At 47.7% G+C, this 26,020-nt stretch overlaps 1 protein-coding gene and 2 long non-coding RNA genes across 50 annotated transcripts; 1 reads left to right on the top strand and 2 right to left on the bottom strand.

The window, feature by feature from the left end:
* Positions 1-616: 616 nt before the first annotated feature.
* On the bottom strand, positions 617-24,969 carry LOC118372507 (uridylate-specific endoribonuclease C-like). Its single transcript, XM_052475876.1, has 8 exons — positions 24,836-24,969; positions 10,072-10,171; positions 7,757-7,868; positions 5,406-5,527; positions 4,918-5,030; positions 3,621-3,774; positions 2,414-2,554; positions 617-1,295 (listed from the first exon to the last, which is right to left on the bottom strand). The coding sequence occupies exons 1-8, from the start codon at positions 24,844-24,846 to the stop codon at positions 1,176-1,178; spliced, it is 873 nt and encodes a 290-aa protein (XP_052331836.1). The 5' UTR covers positions 24,847-24,969; the 3' UTR covers positions 617-1,175.
* LOC127910856 (uncharacterized) lies at positions 5,534-7,746 on the top strand. Of its 43 annotated transcripts, XR_008076434.1 has the most exons (5): positions 5,534-6,292; positions 6,331-6,378; positions 6,422-6,507; positions 6,599-7,281; positions 7,325-7,746. It is a non-coding gene; the product is annotated as an uncharacterized LOC127910856 (long non-coding RNA). The 43 variants fall into 43 exon arrangements; XR_008076423.1 differs by having other exon boundaries at positions 5,534-5,829; positions 5,868-6,507; XR_008076454.1 differs by having other exon boundaries at positions 5,534-5,867; positions 5,992-6,507.
* LOC127910857 (uncharacterized) lies at positions 10,745-13,181 on the bottom strand. 6 transcript variants are annotated; one of them, XR_008076459.1, is made up of 5 exons: positions 12,668-13,181; positions 12,092-12,227; positions 11,820-11,921; positions 11,180-11,247; positions 10,745-10,810 (listed from the first exon to the last, which is right to left on the bottom strand). It is a non-coding gene; the product is annotated as an uncharacterized LOC127910857 (long non-coding RNA). The 6 variants fall into 6 exon arrangements; XR_008076457.1 differs by lacking the exon at positions 10,745-10,810 and adding an exon at positions 10,927-11,080; XR_008076460.1 differs by lacking the exon at positions 11,820-11,921.
* Positions 24,970-26,020: the final 1,051 nt, after the last annotated feature.

The following is a 26,020-nucleotide window of genomic DNA, read 5'->3' as shown; positions in this document are numbered from 1 at the left end:
TGTATGTTTGTTTATTCCATGTGTAACTGTGTTGTTGTTTGTGTCGCACAGCTTTGCTTTATCTTGGCCATGTCTCAGTTGTAAATGAATTGTTCTCAACTGGTCTACCTGGTTAAATAAAGGGTTATATATATATAAATACCTGGTTAAATAAAGGGTTAGGGTTTTATATATATATATACCTGGTTAAATAAAGGGTTAGGGTTATATATATATATATACCTGGTTAAATAAAGGGTTAGGTTTATATATATATATATATACCTGGTTAAATAAAGGGTTAGGGTTATATATATATATATATATAAATACCTGGTTAAATAAAGGGTTAGGGTTATATATATATAAATACCTGGTTAAATAAAGGGTTAGGGTTATATATATATATATAAATACCTGGTTAAATAAAGGGTTATATATAAATACCTGGTTAAATAAAGGGTTAGGGTTATATATATATAAATACCTGGTTAAATAAAGGGTTATATATATATAAATACCTGGTTAAATAAAGGGTTATATATATATAAATACCTGGTTAAATAAAGGGTTAGGGTTATATATATATATATATATATATACCTGGATAAATAAAGGTGAAGTAAATAAGATAGTATACTTGTAAACATGTTTTATTTTCTTCAAGCAGAAATTAAACGTAATAATCATCACAAAGTAGTAATGTTAAAAACAAGAGAACAACACTGTTAATATAATGTTAGACAATCAGGTTCCTATCATAGTAAATCTAGGTTTTAATGGATTGTCAAAATGCTTTAGTAGTTTTCTTAACAGAAAATAAAAACAGCCCTCTGCTTTGTGAAAGACCAAGGACCAGAACTTAATATTCAGGACAGAGAGGAGAGCTGGTAGCAGAGAGAGACACAATCCTGGTCCTGGATCAACTGTAACCTCTAATATAATAGTTTAGAGCGAATTATGAATGATCCAGGATCTGTAATTAGTAATTGAACCTGGGAACGAGGTTAAGGATTTGATGGAGGAGAACACAACCTAATAACACTATGGTGTCAAAAACACAGTGCCCCAAATGGCACCCTATTCCCTATATAGTGCACTACTAGACCTATGGGCCCTGGTTGAAAGCAGTGCACTATAGGGAATAGGGTTCCATTTGAGCCTGATTTCAGAATCAGGGTGCGTAGATCTCCCCACTACAGGTCCCTGTTGTTGCTGCTGAGTAGTTTGGGGTAGGAGGTTCCGATGGATCGCCCCTGACGATACACCACCATCTCTAGCAGGTACTCGTCCACCTTCACCACGACCGTGGTCACCTGTACATAAACCACAAGGATAACGTTAGCCAATACATCCACCCATTTATATACTGGCTAGGGTTCTCCTCATCAACACCAACGTTGGGCTGCGTCCCAATTCACAACCCTTTTCCAGAACTGTGCTGATTCAGCCTGGAGGGGTCATGTTATACTGGTCAGAATAGTAGTTATTCAGCCTGGAGGGGTCATGTTATGCTGGTCAGAACAGTAGTTATTCAGCCTGGAGGGGTCATGTTATGGCTGGTCAGAACAGTAGTTTATTCAGTCTGGAGAGGTCATGTTATACTGGTCATGTTATACTGGTCAGAACAGTAGTTATTCAGTCTGGAGGGGTCATGTTATGCTGGTCAGAACAGTAGTTATTCAGTCTGGAGGGGTCATGTTATGCTGGTCAGAACAGTAGTTTATTCAGCCTGGAGGGGTCATGTTATACTGGTCAGAACAGTAGTTATTCAGCCTGGAGGGGTCATGTTATGCTGGTCAGAACAGTAGTTTATTCAGCCTGGAGGGGTCATGTTATACTGGTCAGAACAGTAGTTATTCAGCCTGGAGGGGTCATGTTATACTGGTCAGAACAGTAGTTTATTCAGCCTGGAGGGGTCATGTTATGCTGGTCAGAACAGTAGTTATTCAGCCTGTAGGGGTCATGTTATACTGGTCAGAACAGTAGTTTATTCAGCCTGGAGGGGTCATGTTATACTGGTCAGAACAGTAGTTATTCAGCCTGGAGGGGTCATGTTATACTGGTCAGAACAGTAGTTATTCAGTCTGGAGGGGTCATGTTATACTGGTCAGAACAGTAGTTTATTCAGACTGGAGGGGTCATGTTATACTGGTCAGAACAGTAGTTATTCAGTCTGGAGGGGTCATGTTATACTGGTCAGAACAGTAGTTATTCAGACTGGAGGGGTCCTGTTAGCTATGATGACTTCCGGTTGATAAGACGTGTCATCAGGGTGGTTCAGGGAACCATGAGTAACCCAGCCTGAGATCTGAGATCGAGCACTAGCTCCCCAAGCTAATGTCTTCTAGGGCCTAGGCTTCAGCACTACAGGCCAACACAGTCTCATAGACCCAGGTTTGAACCCTGTGTGGTCAATCACGCAACCGCTCACCTTCTCAGTCGACGCGAGGAAGAGAATGGTGAAGAGGGCGACCTCGAACTCTGGGCTGACCCCAATGAAGGAGCTTCCCACAGGCTTGACCAGGCCCTTCCAGCTGAACTGCAGGTTCAGAACGTGGTCATCCTCATCTGGCTGCACAGAGAGGTCAAAACAACAGTTTTTTTTTTTTTTACATTGTCAGCTCGGGGATTCGACCCAGCAACCTTCCGGTTATAGGCCCAACTCTCTACCCACAAGGCTACCTGCCACCCCTATAATAAAAGGTGTTATTCATGTGTAATATGTTATTTCAGGACGTGGACTTCCTCATCTGACTGACACATATAAAGGTTAAAGGTCACAGATGTCATATAATGACTATAATAAAACTTGATAAACGTGCCGTGTGGTGTACATAACATTTTTAAATATAATATTATTTAGTTAACTATAATGTACATTTTAAGTTAACCTTTATTTAACTCAGCAATCACGCAACCGTGAACAAATTCTTATTTTTAATGACGGCCTAGATCATTAGTTCATTAGTTAACTGTCTTGTTCAGGGGCAGAACGACAGATTTGTACCATGTCAGCTCAGGGATTCGATCTTGCAACCTTTCGGTTACTAGTCCAACTCTCTAACCACTAGGCTACCATGCTGCCTCTACACTCTAACCACTAGGCTACCCTGCCGCCCCTCCCCTCTAACCACTAGGCTACCATGCCGCACCCAGCCCCTCCCCTCTAACCACTAGGCTACCCTGCCGCACCCAGCCCCTCCCCTCTAACCACTAGGCTACCCTGCCGCCTCTACACTCTAACCACTAGGCTACCCTGCCGCCCCACCCCTCTAACCACTAGGCTACCCTGTCGCCACTACACTCTAACCACTAGGCTACCCTGCCGCCTCTACACTCTAACCACTAGGCTACCCTGCCGCCCCTCCCCTCTAACCACTACCATGCCGCCCATAACATATGGTTAAATATAATGTATGATTTGGGAAGTTTACAGTGGTGGCCACAGTTTTGGGTGTCTTGAAATCAGTCAGTAAAATGTAAATACTAAAAAAAAAACACACACAAAAGTTGAACTAATTACCAGAGCAGGACAACAACCATAGAGCTACATTTCTGAAAACAAGTATCTTGTGTATGGCCCTGTGTGAAATGTAACTCTGCTGATAAGATAGGGAGATTGTTCTAGAATGTCTTACAGTGTTCCTGTTGCCCTGGGCCTTGTAACCCTTGTAGTCCACATTGCCATGCTTCTCCTGCAGATAGAACTGGACCCAGTTGTGGAACCCCGTGATCTCCTTCCCTTTCTTAGACTCACCAACAAACACATGCTCAAAACCACAGGAGTCCTCACTGTATTGGAAACATAAGAAAATATGTTTAAAAAAAAAATATGTGATCAGTCTCTCTCGGTCTCGGTCCTTGTGTGTCTCTCTCTCACTCTGCGTGTCTCTCTCTCTCTCTGTCTCGGTGTGTGTGTGTGTGTCTCTTTCTCAATTCAATTTAAGGGCTTTATTGGCATGGGAAACATATGTTAACATTGCCAAAGCAAGTGAAATAGACAAATTAACAGTAAACATTACACTCACAAAAGTTCCAAAAGAATAAAAGACATTTTAAAATGTCCTATTATTTGCAAATCTCCCCCACTCTCCCTCTGCGTGTCGCTCTCAGTCTCTTTCACACACATACAGGTACAACTGGTCAGAACAGTTGGGCAGAGAACTTTGTGGGCTATACTCGGGCTTGTCTCAGGATGGTAAGTTGGTGGTTGAAGATATCCCTCTAGTGGTGTGGGGGCTGTGCTTTGGCAAAGTGGGTGGGGTTATATCCTTCCTGTTTGGCCCTGTCCGGGGGTGTCCTCGGATGGGGCCACAGTGTCTCCTGACCCCTCCTGTCTCAGCCTCCAGTATTTATGCTGCAGTAGTTTGTGGGGGGGCTAGGGTCAGTTTGTTATATCTGGAGTACTTCACATGTCCTATCCGGTGTCCTGTGTGAATTTAAGTATGCTCTCTCTAATTCTCTCTTTCTCTCAGAGGACCTGAGCCCTAGGACCATGCCTCAGGACTACCTGACATGATGACTCCTTGCTGTCCCCAGTCCACCTGACTGTGCTGCTGCTCCAGTTTCAACTGTTCTGCCTTATTATTATTTGACCATGCTGGTCATTTATGAACATTTGAACATCTTGGCCATGTTCTGTTATAATCTCCACCCGGCACAGCCAGAAGACGACTGGCCACCCCTCATAGCCTGGTTCCTCTCTAGGTTTCTTCCTAGGTTTTGGCCTTTCTAGGGAGTTTTTCCTAGTCACCGTGCTTCTACACCTGCATTGCTTGCTGTTTGGGGTTTTAGGCTGGGTTTCTGTACAGCACTTTGAGATATCAGCTGATGTACGAAAGGCTTTATAAATACATTTGATTTGATACAACTAAAACAAGCTCAAACTGCTCACTGTATGTGGGCATAATAAAATACACACACACACACACTCACCCTCCACTGCGGTCTCGGTGATAGAGTCTGAACCACATGTTATAGAGCTGCCTCTTGAACTGCTGCTGGTCTGATGGGGAGTGACCCTTACTCACCAGGTACTTGTGGGCACACTGGCACACACACACACACAGATTAGACCGACACATAAGTACACATTGCTTTGTGTGTTGTGGAGTCCACACCTGAGACTAAATAACAAGACAAAACACATGTCCACAGTGACAGAACACCATCTGACTAACTCATGGAGGTTAAGGGCCTGTCTCCAGGAGTCCTGTCCAGAACAGACAGGTTAAGGGCCTGTCTCCAGGAGTCCTGTCCAGAACAGACAGGTTAAGGGCCTGTCTCCAGGAGTCTTGGCTATGGATCTAAATGACGACAGAACATAGCTATATGTGCTCAACCAAGCAAGAAGGACTATAAACCCACACTTTTACCTGTGGGCACACAGAGACAGATCACACACACACACACACACACACTACCTTCATGACCTCGGTCTCCAGAATGGCATTGAGGAAGAGATCGTTCTCTATCAGCTCCTCAGAGGTGACGGTCTCCGACACGCCTGTAGACATCTCATAGTTGTCCAGGAGACGCATGAACACTGCACACAAGAAGCATATATCACTCTGACCCTCTGCACACAGACAACAAGTCACCCACGAAGCATCACTCTGAAGAATGCTTTGTGAAATACTGGCTATGCCTTCAATAACAGGACGAGAGGAGAGGAGGTAGAGAGAATATGCCTTCAATAACAGGAAGAGAGGAGAGGAGGTAGACAGAATATGCCTTCAATAACAGGAAGAGAGGAGAGGAGGTAGACAGAATATGTCTTCAATAACAGGAAGAGAGGAGAGGAGGTAGACAGAATATGTCTTCAATAACAGGAAGAGAGGAGAGGAGGTAGAGAGAATATGTCTTCAATAACAGGAAGAGAGGAGGTAGACAGAATATGTCTTCAATAACAGGAAGAGAGGAGAGGAGGTAGAGAGAATATGTCTTCAATAACAGGAAGAGAGGAGAGGAGGTAGACAGAATATGTCTTCAATAACAGGAAGAGAGGAGAGGAGGTAGACAGAATATGTCTTCAATAACAGGAAGAGAGGAGAGGAGGTAGACAGAATATGTCTTCAATAACAGGAAGAGAGGAGAGGAGGTAGAGAGAATATGTCTTCAATAACAGGAAGAGAGGAGAGGAGGTAGACAGAATATGTCTTCAATAACAGGAAGAGAGGAGAGGAGGTAGAGAGAATATGTCTTCAATAACAGGAAGAGAGGAGAGGAGGTAGAGAGAATATGTCTTCAATAACAGGAAGAGAGGAGAGGAGGTAGAGAGAATATGTCTTCAATAACAGGAAGAGAGGAGGTAGACAGAATATGTCTTCAATAACAGGAAGAGAGGAGAGGAGGTAGAGAGAATATGTCTTCAATAACAGGAAGAGAGGAGAGGAGGTAGACAGAATATGTCTTCAATAACAGGAAGAGAGGAGAGGAGGTAGAGAGAATATGTCTTCAATAACAGGAAGAGAGGAGAGGAGGTAGACAGAATATGTCTTCAATAACAGGAAGAGAGGAGAGGAGGTAGACAGGATATGTCTTCAATAACAGGAAGAGAGGAGAGGAGGTAGACAGAATATGTCTTCAATAACAGGAATAGAGGAGAGGAGAGGAGGTAGACAGAATATGTCTTCAATAACAGGAAGAGAGGAGAGGAGGTAGACAGAATATGTCTTCAATAACAGGAAGAGAGGAGAGGAGGTAGAGAGAATATGTCTTCAATAACAGGAAGAGAGGAGAGGAGGTAGACAGAATATGTCTTCAATAACAGGAAGAGAGGAGAGGAGGTAGACAGAATATGTCTTCAATAACAGGAAGAGAGGAGAGGAGGTAGACAGAATATGTCTTCAATAACAGGAAGAGAGGAGAGGAGGTAGACAGAATATGTCTTCAATAACAGGAAGAGAGGAGAGGAGGTAGAGAGAATATGTCTTCAATAACAGGAAGAGAGGAGAGGAGGTAGACAGAATATGTCTTCAATAACAGGAAGAGAGGAGAGGAGGTAGACAGAATATGTCTTCAATAACAGGAAGAGAGGAGAGGAGGTAGACAGAATATGTCTTCAATAACAGGAAGAGAGGAGAGGAGGTAGACAGAATATGTCTTCAATAACAGGAAGAGAGGAGAGGAGGTAGACAGAATATGTCTTCAATAACAGGAAGAGAGGAGGTAGAGAGAATATGTCTTCAATAACAGGAAGAGAGGAGAGGAGGTAGACAGGATATGTCTTCAATAACAGGAAGAGAGGAGAGGAGGTAGACAGAATATGTCTTCAATAACAGGAAGAGAGGAGAGGAGGTAGACAGAATATGTCTTGAATAACAGGAAGAGAGGAGAGGAGGTAGACAGAATATGTCTTCAATAACAGGAAGAGAGGAGAGGAGGTAGACAGAATATGTCTTCAATAACAGGAAGAGAGGAGGTAGACAGAATATGTCTTCAATAACAGGAAGAGAGGAGAGGAGGTAGACAGAATATGTCTTCAATAACAGGAAGAGAGGAGAGGAGGTAGACAGAATATGTCTTGAATAACAGGAAGAGAGGAGAGGAGGTAGAGAGAGTGGAGGAAGGGAGGAGTGAAGGAAGGGAGGAGTGAAGGAAGGGAGGAGTGAAGGAAGGGAGGAGTGAAGGAAGGGAGGACTGAAGGAAGGGAGGAGTGAAGGAAGGGAGGAGTGAAGGAAGGGAGGACTGAAGGAAGGGAGGACTGAAGGAAGGGAGGACTGAAGGAAGGGAGGACTGAAGGAAGGGAGGAGTGGAGGGAGAAAGGACTTACAGGCGTAGGTCTTGATGTTTTTCAGTTTGCCCTCGTTGACATAGGCGAACAGAGGAGCCCTAGCCATGTCTCTGGCAGTGTTACTACCCTGGGCCACGTAACCTGCCTTTCCCTGGATAGACAAACATACTATATGAATAAGACCATCACATCTCCCAAACACACCATGAAAACTACTCTGTGGGCCTGAGCTCAACCCTGAATAAGCTAAATTCCTTCCTGTCTTTATTTGGATAGCTAGCTCTCAGTCACGTTACCTGCCTCTCTAGGGGGGAGTCAGACCAGAGTTACACGTAGTGGCAACTTCATTAACCTTTCTATGGGTATTCTGACCTTGAACTGAAGCATGTGTAACAGTATAACTTTAGACCGCCCCCTCGCCCATACCCGGGCGCGAACCAGGGACCCTCTGCTCACATCAACAACAGTCACCCACGAAGCATCGTTACCCATCGCTCCACAAAAGCAGACGGTTGTTAGGGGACCCTCTAGCGCCTTTCAGACGGTTGTTAGGGAACCCTCTAGCGCCTTTCAGACGGTTGTTAGGGGACCCCTCTAGGGCATTTCAGACGGTTGTTAGCGAACCCTCTAGGGCATTACAGATGGTTGTTAGGGGACCCTCTAGCGCCTTTCAGACGGTTGTTAGGGAACCCTCTAGGGCATTACAGACGGTTGTTAGGGAACCCTCTAGCGCCTTTCAGACGGTTGTTAGGGAACCCTCTAGGGCATTACAGACGGTTGTTAGGGAACCCTCTAGCGCCTTTCAGACGGTTGTTAGGGAACCCTCTAGGGCATTTCAGACAGTTGTTAGGGAACCCTCTAGGGCATTACAGACGATTGTTAGGGAACCCTCTAGGGCATTTCAGATGGTTGTTGGGGAACCCTCTAGGGCATTACAGATGGTTGTTAGGGAGCCCTCTAGCGCCTTTCAGACGGTTGTTAGGGGACCCTCTAGGGCATTACAGACGGTTGTTAGGGAACCCTCTAGGGCATTACAGACGATTGTTAGGGAACCCTCTAGGGCATTTCAGATGGTTGTTGGGGAACCCTCTAGGGCATTACAGATGGTTGTTAGGGAGCCCTCTAGCGCCTTTCAGACGGTTGTTAGGGGACCCTCTAGGGCATTACAGACGGTTGTTAGGGAACCCTCTAGGGCATTTCAGACGGTTGTTAGGGGACCCTCTAGGGCCTTTCAGACGGTTGTTAGGGAACCCTCTAGGGCATTTCAGACGGTTGTTAGGGAACCCTCTAGGGCATTTCAGATGGTTGTTAGGGGACCCTCTAGGGCATTTCAGACGGTTGTTAGGGAACCCTCTAGGGCATTTCAGATGGTTGTTAGGGGACCCTCTAGGGCATTTCAGACGGTTGTTAGGGAACCCTCTAGGGCATTTCAGATGGTTGTTGGGGAACCCTCTAGGGCATTACAGATGGTTGTTAGGGAGCCCTCTAGCGCCTTTCAGACGGTTGTTAGGGGACCCTCTAGGGCATTACAGACGGTTGTTAGGGAACCCTCTAGGGCATTTCAGACGGTTGTTAGGGGACCCTCTAGGGCATTTCAGACGGTTGTTAGGGGACCCTCTAGGGCCTTTCAGACGGTTGTTAGGGAACCCTCTAGGGCATTTCAGACGGTTGTTAGGGGACCCTCTAGGGCATTTCAGACGGTTGTTAGGGAACCCTCTAGGGCCTTTCAGGCAGTTGTTACATTCCTACCCCTTAATAATCTACAAAATCAGATTTTTTTTTTAAACCACCAATTGGTGCTGAAACTGAGATATGCTAATACAGTATTTTGATGTCTTCCTTTCATGGATCCCTAATATTCTGAACCTGTTCTCTTGATGTAGTACATAGAGTCTGTCGACAATTCTAATTGAAAAAGGTACACCGTATTTAAAGGGGTGGCTTTAGATGAAAGTACTGAAAACCCCCAGTTTACAAAAACTGAACCAAGTGGGAGGGTTTTCAGTGGTTTCATTAAATGTGTGATTAAGGTAACCATTCCTATAGAGATGGTTGATCACCTGCACAAGGTAAATCTGAATACCAAATACTGAGAAGAGCTTACATCAAAACACGTAGGGAAAAATGTCCTATGTCTGAATCGGGTCCTAGGTGTGTATCCTGCTCCTATGTCTGAATCGGGTCCTAGGTGTGTATCCTGCTCCTATGTCTGAATCGGGTCCTAGGTGTGTATCCTGCTCCTATGTCTGAATCGGGCCCCGAGGTGTGTATCCTGCTGTCATTCTCTCTCTACCAGAGTGCTTTGCAGATAGAGACCATTAACAAACCATTAACGGTAACCCTGACATCCGTACCTGTAGGGAGATGGTGTAGTCAGTCCCAGGTTTGAGACGGTTTGTATCCCGACTCCACAGCTGGTTCAGAACCTCCGAGAGCTCGTGGTTCACACCTTGACTAATACACAGACAGGCAATAGACACATCGATATGAACTCATACTTTCACATTGCAATGCAAGAAAAATACCCTTGCTATAGATATAATGCTACAGTATAAAATTGTTGGGGGCAAAAGCATAGAGATACTGCTAGTGAGATCTATGTTCATCTCTTTCCAGTAACCTACATAGATCTATGTTAATCTCTTTCCAGTAACCTACAGGGATCTATGTTCATCTCTTTCCATTAACCTACATAGATCTATGTTTATCTCTTTCCAGTAACCTACAGGGATCTATGTTCATCTCTTTCCATTAACCTACATAGATCTATGTTTATCTCTTTCCAGTAACCTACATAGATCTATGTTAATCTCTTTCCAGTAACCTACAGGGATCTATGTTCATCTCTTTCCAGTAACCTACAGGGATCTATGTTCATCTCTTTCCAGTAACCTAGAGATCTATGTTCATCTCTTTCCAGTAACCTACAGGGATCTATGTTAATCTCTTTCCAGTAACCTACATAGATCTATGTTCATCTCTTGCAGTAACCTACATAGATCTATGTTCATCTCTTTCCAGTAACCTACATAGATCTATGTTCATCTCTTTCCAGTAACCTACAGGGATCTATGTTCATCTCTTTCCAGTAACCTAGAGATCTATGTTAATCTCTTTCCATTAACCTACATAGATCTATGTTAATCTCTTTCCAGTAACCTACAGGGATCTATGTTCATCTCTTTCCAGTAACCTACATAGATCTATGTTCATCTCTTTCCAGTAACCTACATAGATCTATGTTCATCTCTTTCCAGTAACCTACATAGATCTATGTTCATCTCTTTCCAGTAACCTACATAGATCTATGTTCATCTCTTTCCAGTAACCTACAGGGATCTATGTTCATCTCTTTCCAGTAACCTAGAGATCTATGTTAATCTCTTTCCATTAACCTACATAGATCTATGTTAATCTCTTTCAGTAACCTACAGGGATCTATGTTCATCTCTTTCCAGTAACCTACATAGATCTATGTTCATCTCTTTCCAGTAACCTACATAGATCTATGTTCATCTCTTTCCAGTAACCTACAGGGATCTATGTTCATCTCTTTCCATTAACCTACATAGATCTATGTTAATCTCTTTCCATTAACCTACATAGATCTATGTTCATCTCTTTCCAGTAACCTACATAGATCTATGTTAATCTCTTTCCAGTAACCTACAGAGATCTATGTTAATCTCTTTCCATTAACCTACATAGATCTATGTTCATCTCTTTCCATTAACCTACATAGATCTATGTTAATCTCTTTCCAGTAACCTACAGGGATCTATGTTAATCTCTTTCCAGTAACCTAGAGATCTATGTTCATCTCTTTCCAGTAACCTAGAGATCTATGTTCATCTCTTTCTAGTAACCTACATAGATCTATGTTAATCTCTTTCCAGTAACCTAGAGATCTATGTTCATCTCTTTCCAGTAACCTACAGGGATCTATGTTCATCTCTTTCCAGTAACCTACAGGGATCTATGTTCATCTCTTTCCAGTAACCTACATAGATCTATGTTCATCTCTTTCCAGTAACCTACATAGATCTATGTTCATCTCTTTCCATTAACCTACATAGATCTATGTTAATCTCTTTCCAGTAACCTACATAGATCTATGTTCATCTCTTTCCAGTAACCTACAGGGATCTATGTTCATCTCTTTCCAGTAACCTACATAGATCTATGTTCATCTCTTTCCAGTAACCTACATAGATCTATGTTCATCTCTTTCCATTAACCTACATAGATCTATGTTAATCTCTTTCCAGTAACCTACATAGATCTATGTTCATCTCTTTCCAGTAACCTACAGGGATCTATGTTCATCTCTTTCCAGTAACCTACAGGGATCTATGTTCATCTCTTTCCAGTAACCTACATAGATCTATGTTCATCTCTTTCCAGTAACCTACAGGGATCTATGTTCATCTCTTTCCAGTAACCTACAGGGATCTATGTTAATCTCTTTCCAGTAACCTACAGGGATCTATGTTAATCTCTTTCCAGTAACCTACAGGGATCTATGTTCATCTCTTTCCAGTAACCTACAGGGATCTATGTTCATCTCTTTCCATTAACCTACATAGATCTATGTTAATCTCTTTCCAGTAACCTACAGAGATCTATGTTAATCTCTTTCCAGTAACCTACAGGGATCTATGTTCATCTCTTTCCAGTAACCTACATAGATCTATGTTCATCTCTTTCCAGTAACCTACAGGGATCTATGTTAATCTCTTTCCAGTAACCTACATAGATCTATGTTAATCTCTTTCCAGTAACCTACAGGGATCTATGTTCATCTCTTTCCAGTAACCTACAGGGATCTATGTTCATCTCTTTCCAGTAACCTACAGGGATCTATGTTAATCTCTTTCCAGTAACCTACAGGGATCTATGTTAATCTCTTTCCAGTAACCTAGAGATCTATGTTCATCTCTTTCCAGTAACCTAGAGATCTATGTTCATCTCTTTCCAGTAACCTAGAGATCTATGTTAATCTCTTTCCAGTAAACTAGAGATCTATGTTAATCTCTTTCCAGTAAACTAGAGATCTATGTTAATCTCTTTCCATTAACCTACATAGATCTATGTTCATCTCTTTCCATTAACCTACATAGATCTATGTTAATCTCTTTCCAGTAACCTACAGGGATCTATGTTAATCTCTTTCCAGTAACCTAGAGATCTATGTTCATCTCTTTCCAGTAACCTACATAGATCTATGTTCATCTCTTTCCAGTAACCTACAGGGATCTATGTTTATCTCTTTCCAGTAACCTACATAGATCTATGTTAATCTCTTTCCAGTAACCTAGAGATCTATGTTAATCTCTTTCCAGTAAACTAGAGATCTATGTTAATCTCTTTCCAGTAAACTAGAGATCTATGTTAATCTCTTTCCAGTAACCTAGAGATCTATGTTAATCTCTTTCCAGTAAACTAGAGATCTATGTTAATCTCTTTCCAGTAACCTAGAGATCTATGTTCATCTCTTTCCAGTAACCTACAGGGATCTATGTTAATCTCTTTCCAGTAACCTAGAGATCTATGTTAATCTCTTTCCAGTAAACTAGAGATCTATGTTCATCTCTTTCCAGTAACCTACAGGGATCTATGTTAATCTCTTTCCAGTAACCTACAGGGATCTATGTTCATCTCTTTCCAGTAACCTACAGGGATCTATGTTCATCTCTTTCCAGTAACCTACAGGGATCTATGTTCATCTCTTTCCAGTAACCTACAGGGATCTATGTTAACATAGCAGGCGTACAAAGAAAACGCCTGAAACTAGAGAAGGAGTTGAGATGGAGTGTTGTCTTGTTAATATGTCCAAAACTGGAAAATCCGGTTGTTGGGGACCGAGACAGAGGCTACTATAACAGAGACAATACCGTGGAGGATAAACCAATAGCCCGTGGATATGTTCACTTCCTGTTAACAGCCACAGCCACATCCAGTTACCACTGTGGCCTTCACTTCCCTTAAAATAACAACATCTGGGACACTTTAAAAAAAAAGTAACCATTCATTCTCATAGAAAAGACCAGTGCCCAAGAGTTTTTGATTCGGGTGCTATTTGGGTCACTCTTAACCCCTCACCAGGGGACCCTGTAACCTCAGTGTCTAAAACAACCCAGATAGAACAGGGGCACAAAATATTGTGAAATCGCTTGTGACAGGAAACCATCTACCAAAATATAACTACAGACTAGAGGTCGACCGATTAGGATTTTTCAACGCCGATACCGATTATTGGAGGCCCAAAAAAAGCCGATACCGATTAATCGGACGATTTATTTTGTGTTATTTGTAATAACGACAATTACAACAATACTGAATGAACACTTATTTTAACTTAATATAATACATCAATAAAATCAATTTAGCCTAAAATAAATAATGAAACATGTTCAATTTGGTTTAAATAATGCAAGAACAAAATGTTGGAGAAGAAAGTAAAAGTGCAATATGTGCCATGTAAGAAAGCTAACGTTTCAGTTCCTTGCTCAGAACATGAGAACATATGAAAGCTGGTGGTTCCTTTTCAAATCAAATCAAATGTATTTATATAGCCCTTCGTACATCAGCTGATATCTCAAAGCGCTGTACAGAAACCCAGCCTAAAACCCCAAACAGCAAGCAATGCAGGTGTAGAAGCATGAGTCTTCAATATTCCAAGGTAAGAAGTTTTAGGTTGTAGTTATTATAGGAATTATAGGACTATTTCCCTCTATACCATTTGTATTTCATTAACCTTTGACTATTGGATGTTCTTATAGGCACTTTAGTATTGCCAGTGTAACAGTATAGCTTCCGTCCCTCTCCTCGCCCCTACCTGGGTTCGAACCAGGAACACAACGACAACAGCCACCATCGAAGCAGCGTTACCCATGCAGAGCAAGGGGGAACAACTACTAGAAGGCTCAGAGCGAGTGACGATTGAAACGATATTAGCGCGCGCTAACTAGCTAGCCATTTCACTTCGGTTACACCAGCCTCATCTCGGGAGTTGATAGGCTTGAAGTCATAAACAGCGCAATGCTTGATGCACAACGAAGAGCTGCTGGCAAAACACACGAAGGTGCTGTTTGAATGAATGGTTTATGAGCCTGCTGCTGCCTACCACCGCTCAGTCAGACTGCTCTATCAAATCATAGACTTAATTATAATATAATAACACAGAAATACGAGCCTTATGTCATTAATGTGGTAGAATCCGGAAACTATCATCTCGAAAACAAAACGTTAATTCTTTCAGTGAAATATGGAACCGTTCCGTATTTTAACTAACGGGTGGCATCTCTAAGTCTAAATATTGCTGTTACATTGCACAACCTTCAATGTTATGTCATAATTACGTAAAATTCTGGTAAATTAGGCGGCCCAAACTGTTGCATATAAACTGACTCTGCGTGAAATGAACCCAAGAGAAGTGACACAATTTCACCTGGTTAATATTGCCTGCTAACCTGGATTTCTTTTAGCTAAATATGCAGGGTTAAAAATATATACTTCTGTGTATTGATTTTAAGAAAGGCGTTGTTGTTTATGGTTAGGTACACATTGGAGCAACGATATGCACCACATCGATTATATGCAATGCAGGACACGCTAGATAAACTCGTAATATCATCAACCATGTGTAGTTATAACTAGTGATTATGATTAATTGTTTTTTATAAGATAAGTTTAATGCTAGCTAGCAACTTACCTTGGCAAACTGCATTCGCGTAACAGGCAGGCTGCTCGTGGAGTGCAATATAATCAGGTGGTTAGAGCATCGGACTAGTTAACTGTAAGTTTGCAAGATTGGGTCCCCCGAGCTGACAAGGTGAAAATCTGTCGTTCTGCCCCTGAACAAGGCAGTTAACCCACCATTCCTAGGCCGTCATTGAAAATAAGAATTTGTTCTTAAACTAACTTACCTAGTTTAAATAAAGTTTAAATAAAAGGTGTAAAATAGATTGGCCAAATCAGTGTCCAAAAATACAGATTCCCGATTGTTATGAAAACTTGAAATCGGCTCTAATTATTCGGCCATTCCAATTAATCGGTCGACCTCTACTACAGAATATCATTAAAATGTTGTACTATAATAATAATAATAATAATAATATATGCCATTTAGCAGACGCTTTTATCCAGAGCGACTTACAGTCATGTGTGCATACATTCTACGTATGGGTGGTCCCGGGGATTGAACCCACTACCCTGGCGTTACAAGCGCCATGCTCTACCAACTGAGCCACAGAAGGATCCCAAACAGGACTATTGAAACAGAGTTCCATTGATGCATCATGAGTTCCTCAGTAGAACAGTACAACAGCCAACGGGGCAGGACAGTGAACAGCCAACAGGGCAGGACAGTGAACAGCCAACAGGGCAGGACAGTGAACAGCCAACAGGGCAGGACAGTACAACAGCCAACAGGGCAGGACAGTGAACAGCCAACAGGGCAGGACAGTGAACAGCCAACAGGGCAGGACAGTACAACAGCCAACGGGGCAGGACAGTGAACAGCCAACAGGGCAGGACAGTGAACAGCCAACAGGGCAGGACAGTGAACAGCCAACAGGGCAGGACAGTACAACAGCCAACAGGGCAGGACAGTGAACAGCCAACAGGGCAGGACAGTGAACAGCCAACAGGGCAGGACAGTACAACAGCCAATGGGGCAGGACAGTGAACAGCCAACAGGGCAGGACAGTGAACAGCCAACAGGGCAGGACAGTGAACAGCCAACAGGGCAGGACAGTGAACAGCCAACAGGGCAGGACAGTGAACAGCCAACAGGGCAGGACAGTGAACAGCCAACAGGGCAGGACAGTGAACAGCCAACAGGGCAGGACAGAGAACAGCCAACAGGGCAGTACAGTGAACAGCCAACAGGGCAGGACAGTGAACAGCCAACAGGGCAGGACAGTGAACAGCCAACAGGGCAGGACAGTGAACAGCCAACAGGGCAGGACAGTGAACAGCCAACAGGGCAGGACAGTGAACAGCCAACAGGGCAGGACAGTGAACAGCCAACAGGGCAGGACAGTGAACAGCCAACAGGGCAGGACAGTGAACAGCCAACAGGGCAGGACAGTGAACAGCCAACAGGGCCAGACAGTGAACAGCCAACAGGGCCAGACAGTGAACAGCCAACAGGGCAGGACAGTGAACAGTACAACAGGGCAGGACAGTGAACAGTACAACAGGGCAGGACAGTGAACAGTACAACAGGGCAGGACAGTGAACAGCCAACAGGGCAGGACAGTGAACAGCCAACAGGGCAGGACAGTGAACAGCCAACAGGGCAGGACAGTGAACAGCCAACAGGGCAGGACAGTGAACAGCCAACAGGGCAGGACAGTGAACAGCCAACAGGGCAGGACAGTGAACAGCCAACAGGGCAGGACAGTGAACAGCCAACAGGGCAGGACAGTGAACAGCCAACAGGGCCGGACAGTGAACAGCCAACAGGGCCAGACTGAGGAACAGCCAACAGGGCAGGACAGTGAACAGCCAACAGGGCCAGACAGTGAACAGCCAACAGGGCAGGACAGTGAACAGCCAACAGGGCAGGACAGTGAACAGCCAACAGGGCAGGACAGTGAACAGCCAACAGGGCCAGACAGTGAACAGCCAACAGGGCAGGACAGCGAACAGCCAACAGGGCCAGACAGTGAACAGCCAACAGGGCCAGACAGCGAACAGCCAACAGGGCCAGACAGTGAACAGCCAACAGGGCCAGACTGAGGAACAGCCAACAGGGCAGGACAGCGAACAGCCAACAGGGCCAGACAGTGAACAGCCAACAGGGCAGGACAGTGAACAGCCAACAGGGCAGGACAGTGAACAGCCAACAGGGCAGGACAGTGAACAGCCAACAGGGCCGGACAGTGAACAGCCAACAGGGCCAGACAGTGAACAGCCAACAGGGCCAGACAGTGAACAGCCAACAGGGCCAGACAGTGAACAGCCAACAGGGCAGGACAGTGAACAGCCAACAGGGCAGGACAGTGAACAGCCAACAGGGCAGGACAGTGAACAGCCAACAGGGCCAGACAGTGAACAGCCAACAGGGCAGGACAGTGAACAGCCAACAGGGCCGGACACTGAACAGCCAACAGGGCAGGACAGTGAACAGCCAACAGGGCCGGACAGTGAACAGCCAACAGGGCAGGACAGTGAACAGCCAACAGGGCAGGACAGTGAACAGCCAACAGGGCAGGACAGTGAACAGCCAACAGGGCAGGACAGTGAACAGCCAACAGGGCAGGAAGGTGAACAGCCAACAGGGCAGGACAGTGAACAGCCAACAGGGCAGGACAGTGAACAGCCAACAGGGCAGGACAGTGAACAGCCAACAGGGCAGGACAGTGAACAGCCAACAGGGCAGGACAGTGAACAGCCAACAGGGCAGGACAGTGAACAGCCAACAGGGCAGGACAGCGAACAGCCAACAGGGCCAGACAGTGAACAGCCAACAGGGCAGGACAGTGAACAGCCAACAGGGCAGGACAGTGAACAGCCAACAGGGCAGGACAGTGAACAGCCAACGGGGCCAGACAGCCAACAGCCAACGGGGCCAGACAGCCAACAGCCAACGGGGCCAGACAGCCAACAGCCAACAGGGCCGGACAGTGAACAGCCAACGGGGCCGGACAGTGAACAGCCAACAGGGCAGGACAGTGAACAGCCAACAGGGCAGGACAGTGAACAGCCAACAGGGCCGGACAGTGAACAGCCAACAGGGCCGGACAGTGAACAGCCAACAGGGCAGGACAGTGAACAGCCAACAGGGCAGGACAGTGAACAGCCAACGGGGCCAGACAGCCAACAGCCAACGGGGCCAGACAGCCAACAGCCAACGGGGCCAGACAGCCAACAGCCAACAGGGCCGGACAGCGAACAGCCAACGGGGCCAGACTGAGGAACAGCCAATGGGGCCAGACTGCCGAACAGCCAACGGGGCCAGACAGCGAACAGCCAACGGGGCCAGACAGCGAACAGCCAACGGGGCCAGACAGCGAACAGCCAACGGGGCCAGACTGAGGAACAGCCAACGGGGCCAGACTGCCGAACAGCCAACGGGGCCGGACAGCGAACAGCCAACGGGGCCAGACAGAGAACAGCCAACGGGGCCAGACAGTGAACAGCCAACGGGGCCAGACAGTGAACAGCCAACGGGGCCAGACAGTGAACAGCCAACGGGGCCAGACAGCGAACAGCCAACGGGGCCAGACAGCGAACAGCCAACGGGGCCAGACAGAGAACAGCCAACGGGGCCAGACAGTGAACAGCCAACGGGGCCAGACAGCGAACAGCCAACGGGGCCAGACAGCGAACAGCCAACAGGGCCAGACAGTGAACAGCCAACAGGGCCAGACAGTGAACAGCCAACGGGGCCAGACAGCGAACAGCCAACGGGGCCAGACAGAGAACAGCCAACGGGGCCAGACAGCGAACAGCCAACGGGGCCAGACAGCGAACAGCCAACGGGGCCAGACAGCGAACAGCCAACGGGGCCAGACAGCGAACAGCCAACGGGGCCAGACAGAGAACAGCCAACGGGGCCAGACAGAGAACAGCCAACAGGGCAGGACAGTGAACAGCCAACGGGGCCAGACAGTGAACAGCCAACGGGGCCAGACAGCGAACAGCCAACGGGGCCAGACAGAGAACAGCCAACGGGGCCAGACAGTGAAAAGCCAACGGGGCCAGACAGCGAAAAGCCAACGGGGCCAGACAGCGAACAGCCAACGGGGCAGGACAGTGAACAGCCAACGGGGCCAGACAGTGAACAGCCAACGGGGCCAGACAGCGAACAGCCAACGGCGCCAGACAGAGAACAGCCAACGGGGCCAGACAGTGAACAGCCAACGGGGCCAGACAGCGAACAGCCAACGGGGCCAGACAGCGAACAGCCAACGGGGCCAGACAGCGAACAGCCAACGGGGCCAGACTGAGGAACAGCCAACGGGGCCAGACTGAGGAACAGCCAACGGGGCCAGACTGCAGAACAGCCAACGGGGCCAGACAGCGAACAGCCAACGGGGCCAGACAGCGAACAGCCAACGGGGCCAGACAGCGAACAGCCAACGGGGCCAGACAGAACAGCCAACGGGGCCAGACAGTGAACAGCCAACAGGGCAGGACAGCGAACAGCCAACGGGGCCGGACAGTGAACAGCCAACAGGGCAGGACAGTGAACAGCCAACGGGGCCGGACAGTGAACAGCCAACGGGGCCGGACAGTGAACAGCCAACGGGGCCGGACAGTGAACAGCCAACGGGGCAGGACAGTGAACAGCCAACAGGGCCAGACAGTGAACAGCCAACAGGGCAGGACAGTGAACAGCCAACAGGGCAGGACAGTGAACAGCCAACAGGGCCGGACACTGAACAGCCAACAGGGCAGGACAGTGAACAGCCAACAGGGCCGGACAGTGAACAGCCAACAGGGCAGGACAGTGAACAGCCAACAGGGCAGGACAGTGAACAGCCAACAGGGCAGGACAGTGAACAGCCAACAGGGCAGGACAGTGAACAGCCAACAGGGCAGGACAGTGAACAGCCAACAGGGCAGGACAGTACAACAGCCAACAGGGCAGGACAGTGAACAGCCAACAGGGCAGGACAGTGAACAGCCAACAGGGCAGGACAGTGAACAGCCAACAGGGCAGGACAGTGAACAGCCAACAGGGCAGGACAGTGAACAGCCAACAGGGCAGGACAGTGAACAGCCAACAGGGCAGGACAGCGAACAGCCAACAGGGCCAGACAGTGAACAGCCAACAGGGCAGGACAGTGAACAGCCAACAGGGCAGGACAGTGAACAGCCAACAGGGCAGGACAGTGAACAGCCAACGGGGCCAGACAGCCAACAGCCAACGGGGCCAGACAGCCAACAGCCAACGGGGCCAGACAGCCAACAGCCAACAGGGCCGGACAGTGAACAGCCAACGGGGCCGGACAGTGAACAGCCAACAGGGCAGGACAGTGAACAGCCAACAGGGCAGGACAGTGAACAGCCAACAGGGCCGGACAGTGAACAGCCAACAGGGCCGGACAGTGAACAGCAAACAGGGCAGGACAGTGAACAGCCAACAGGGCAGGACAGTGAACAGCCAACGGGGCCAGACAGCCAACAGCCAACGGGGCCAGACAGCCAACAGCCAACGGGGCCAGACAGCCAACAGCCAACAGGGCCGGACAGCGAACAGCCAACGGGGCCAGACTGAGGAACAGCCAATGGGGCCAGACTGCCGAACAGCCAACGGGGCCGGACAGGGAACAGCCAACGGGGCCAGACAGCGAACAGCCAACGGGGCCAGACAGCGAACAGCCAACGGGGCCAGACAGCGAACAGCCAACGGGGCCAGACTGAGGAACAGCCAACGGGGCCAGACTGCCGAACAGCCAACGGGGCCGGACAGTGAACAGCCAACGGGGCCAGACAGCGAACAGCCAACGGGGCCAGACAGTGAACAGCCAACGGGGCCAGACAGTGAACAGCCAACAGGGCAGGACAGTGAACAGCCAACGGGGCCAGACAGTGAACAGCCAACGGGGCCAGACAGCGAACAGCCAACAGGGCAGGACAGTGAACAGCCAACGGGGCCAGACAGTGAACAGCCAACGGGGCCAGACAGCGAACAGCCAACGGGGCCAGACAGAGAACAGCCAACGGGGCCAGACAGTGAACAGCCAACGGGGCCAGACAGCGAAAAGCCAACGGGGCCAGACAGCGAACAGCCAACGGGGCCAGACAGTGAACAGCCAACGGGGCCAGACAGTGAACAGCCAACGGGGCCAGACAGCGAACAGCCAACAGCGCCAGACAGAGAACAGCCAACAGCGCCAGACAGAGAACAGCCAACGGGGCCAGACAGTGAACAGTCAACGGGGCCAGACAGCGAACAGCCAACGGGGCCAGACAGCGAACAGCCAACGGGGCCAGACAGCGAACAGCCAACGGGGCCAGACAGTGAACAGCCAACGGGGCCAGACAGTGAACAGCCAACAGGGCAGGACAGTGAACAGCCAACAGGGCAGGACAGTGAACAGCCAACGGGGCCAGACGGTGAACAGCCAACGGGGCCAGACAGCGAACAGCCTACGGCGCCAGACAGAGAACAGCCAACGGGGCCAGACAGTGAACAGCCAACGGGGCCAGACAGCGAAAAGCCAACGGGGCCAGACAGCGAACAGCCAACAGGGCAGGACAGTGAACAGCCAACGGGGCCAGACAGTGAACAGCCAACGGGGCCAGACAGCGAACAGCCAACAGCGCCAGACAGAGAACAGCCAACGGGGCCAGACAGCGAACAGCCAACGGGGCCAGACAGCGAACAGCCAACGGGGCCAGACAGCGAACAGCCAACGGGGCCAGACAGCGAACAGCCAACGGGGCCAGACTGAGGAACAGCCACCGGGGCCAGACTGAGGAACAGCCAACGGGGCCAGACTGCCGAACAGCCAACGGGGCCAGACAGCGAACAGCCAACGGGGCCAGACAGCGAACAGCCAACGGGGCCAGACAGAACAGCCAACGGGGCCAGACAGCGAACAGCCAACAGGGCAGGACAGCGAACAGCCAACGGGGCCGGACAGTGAACAGCCAACAGGGCAGGACAGTGAACAGCCAACGGGGCCGGACAGTGAACAGCCAACGGGGCCGGACAGTGAACAGCCAACGGGGCAGGACAGTGAACAGCCAACGGGGCAGGACAGTGAACAGCCAACGGGGCAGGACAGTGAACAGCCAACGGGGCAGGACAGTGAACAGCCAACAGGGCAGGACAGTGAACAGCCAACGGGGCAGGACAGTGAACAGCCAACGGGGCAGGACAGTGAACAGCCAACGGGGCAGGACAGTGAACAGCCAACAGGGCAGGACAGTGAACAGCCAACGGGGCAGGACAGTGAACAGCCAACGGGGCAGGACAGTGAACAGCCAACGGGGCAGGACAGTGAACAGCCAACGGGGCAGGACAGTGAACAGCCAACAGGGCAGGACAGTGAACAGCCAACAGGGCAGGACAGTGAACAGCCAACGGGGCAGGACAGTGAACAGCCAACGGGGCAGGACAGTGAACAGCCAACGGGGCAGGACAGTGAACAGCCAACAGGGCAGGACAGTGAACAGCCAACGGGGCAGGACAGTGAACAGCCAACGGGGCAGGACAGTGAACAGCCAACGGGGCAGGACAGTGAACAGCCAACGGGGCAGGACAGTGAACAGCCAACGGGGCAGGACAGTGAACAGCCAACGGGGCAGGACAGTGAACAGCCAACGGGGCAGGACAGTGAACAGCCAACGGGGCAGGACAGTGAACAGCCAACGGGGCCGGACAGAGAACAGCCAAAGGGGCCGGACAGTGAACAGCCAACGGGGCAGGACAGTGAACAGCCAACGGGGCCGGACAGCGAACAGCCAACGGGGCCAGACAGCGAACAGCCAACGGGGCCAGACAGCGAACAGCCAACGGGGCCAGACAGAAAACAGCCAACGGGGCCAGACAGCGAACAGCCAACAGGGCCAGACAGTGAACAGCCAACGGGGCCAGACAGCGAACAGCCAACGGGGCCAGACAGCAAACAGCCAACGGGGCCAGACAGCGAACAGCCAACGGGGCCAGACAGCGAACAGCCAACGGGGCCAGACAGCGAACAGCCAACGGGGCCAGACAGCAAACAGCCAACGGGGCCAGACAGCAAACAGCCAACGGGGCCAGACAGCGAACAGCCAACGGGGCCAGACAGCGAACAGCCAACGGGGCCAGACAGCGAACAGCCAACGGGGCCAGACAGCGAACAGCCAACGGGGCCAGACAGCTTACAGCCAACGGGGCCAGACTGAGAACAGCCAACGGGGCCAGACAGCGGCCTGAGCTGATCTACTTCCTGTGTTGGTTTCAGAAGTGTAGTTTGGTGAGCTAATGAATATCATCCCCATATCCTGCTGCTGTTTCATCTTGGAACATCAAAAGGACTTTTCAACAATTAGCTGACTCAGTAATTAGCAAGGAACAGTTGTTTGGCAGAAAAACTATCGTTTTAGTGCATGTTGATTGCTCAACTTTATCTGTTTTTTTTGTGATGTTATTATTTTTGAGTTTTGATCTTTCAATCAAAACATAGCATGCTGTGACTAATATTAATTATATAGTATGAGATGAATTCAAATCAAATTGTATTTGTCACACGTGCATAATAGTCCCGAATGTGTCTTTGTCTGTATCTAATCAAGACCCTTTGTTGAGTATTCAGGAGGATGCGTCAACAGAAACCAAGACAGATCCAGATAAAAACCACGTCAGTAGTGGCAGTTGACATGACGTTTGCATATGGAGACGCAAGGTCAATATTCGGTATATGGTTCCTGCGGTTATAAAACTCCACGTACCACTTGCATTGCATGTCCGCCAACAGTTTTAGTTCAACAGGAGGAGATGACATGTCATGCTGTTAGTTTCACGAACGGGTCCCTACAAACAAAAACAGTCACATTTCAAAGAAACATTTCCAAAGATCCAGGCTTCTATTTAAAGACTCAATAACAGTACCATCGCCGTCATTTCTGATCCTGTTGTTCTTTTTATTTAACGAGGCAATTCAGTTAATAAGAACAAATTCTTATTTTCATTGACGGCCTAGGAACAGTGGGTTAACTGCCTTGTTCAGGGGCAGAATGATAGATTTGTACCTTGTCAGCTCGGGGGTTTGAACTCGCAACCTTTCAGTTACTGTCCCAACGCTCCAACCACTAGGCTACCTGCCTGCCGTTATTAATCAGGAACCCATTTTACAATTAAAATAACAACCGTTGCACTTTAAAAAACATGTGCTGTAAGGTCTCCCTACACCTGCTGTATTCCGCGCATGTGACAAATCAAATTTGATTTACATTAGTGTTCAACTAACTAATATTTTTCGTAGCAGGCTGTTTGATTTAAAGATCAAACGCAAAAATAACATCACAAAAAAAATATACAATTGAGCAATCAACATTCACTAAAACTATATATTTTTTTGTTGCCAAAAGTAAATCTATCATTATTTGCGGTTGATCACTATAATTCAACAGCATGTATGCGAGAATTTAGGCTAAAATGTAACTCACCTCCGTGCCATAGTTAATTCTTCAGTAAGTAAATTACTTCCGACCTCGCATCCCTTCTTCAGCAATAAACAGTTTGCATGAAGACGGTTATCTGAGCTGTCCGCCAAAAAGTCCCTGATGTTTGTCCAATAACATGACAGACATATGAAAACGCGTCTGGGCGGGGCGTGGGGGCGGGGTTTGCACATTTTAGACCATTCCATTGGTCCTTAAGTGAAGTCTCCATGTACCTTGTGCACCAGGCATTGGGCGAATTTGATTGTGCTGATCCGCGGGGAAAGAAACGGTGAGGGAGGAACACTCTCTCAAAGCGAACAGTCATCTGCGCTGCTCGGTCATGTTATCAACAAGGCATGGTCCATTTTTCAGCAACAAATATAACTTCTATTTTACATAATATAGATTTATTTTTTTTATTCCAAAACGAATGCAATCAATGTTCACCTGGCGCAAAACCCGCCTCCACGGGCGCCCGAGCCAGATAAACCTAATCCGCTCCCTGCGGAACGTATAGGCCTGATCACGTGACACTGTTCGGCTTGAGGAGGAACCGGCTGTGAGGAAATACTCTCCGCTTTAACAGTGGGTACAAATCGGCTTGAGGAGGAACCGGCTGTGAGGAAATACTCTCCGCTTTAACAGTGGGTACAAATCCACTCAAGAGCATGGGAAACATGTTTAAATTGCCAAAGCAAGTGAAATAGATAAACAAAAGTGAAATAAACAATAAAAAATGTACAGTAAACATTTCACTCACAAAATATCCAAAGGAATAGACACATTTCACATGTCATATTATTACTATATACAGTGTTGTAACAATGTACAAATAGTTCAAGCACAAAAGGGAAAATAAATCAACCTAAATATGGGTTGTGTTTACAATGGTGTTTGTTCTTCACTGGTTGCCCTTTTCTTGTGGCAACAGATCTTGCTGTTGTGATGTCACACTGTGGTATTTCACCCAATAGATATGGAAGTTTATCAAAATGGGGTTTGTTTTCAAATTCTTTGTGGGTCTGTGTAATCTGAGGGAAATATGTGTCTCTAATATGGTTATACATTTGGCAGGAGGTTAGGAAGTGCAGCTCAGTAAGATTTCCTTCATTTTGGGTCAGTCACAGTGGTCAGGTATTCTGCCACTGTGTACTCTCTGTTTAGGGCCAAATAGCATTCTAGTTTGCT

Source organism: Oncorhynchus keta, chromosome 23 (genome assembly GCF_023373465.1).
Source record: "Oncorhynchus keta strain PuntledgeMale-10-30-2019 chromosome 23, Oket_V2, whole genome shotgun sequence".
Lineage (NCBI taxonomy): Eukaryota > Metazoa > Chordata > Actinopteri > Salmoniformes > Salmonidae > Oncorhynchus > Oncorhynchus keta.
The sequence above is the reverse complement of the archived record's forward strand: the minus strand, read 5'-3'. Positions and strand labels throughout refer to the sequence as shown.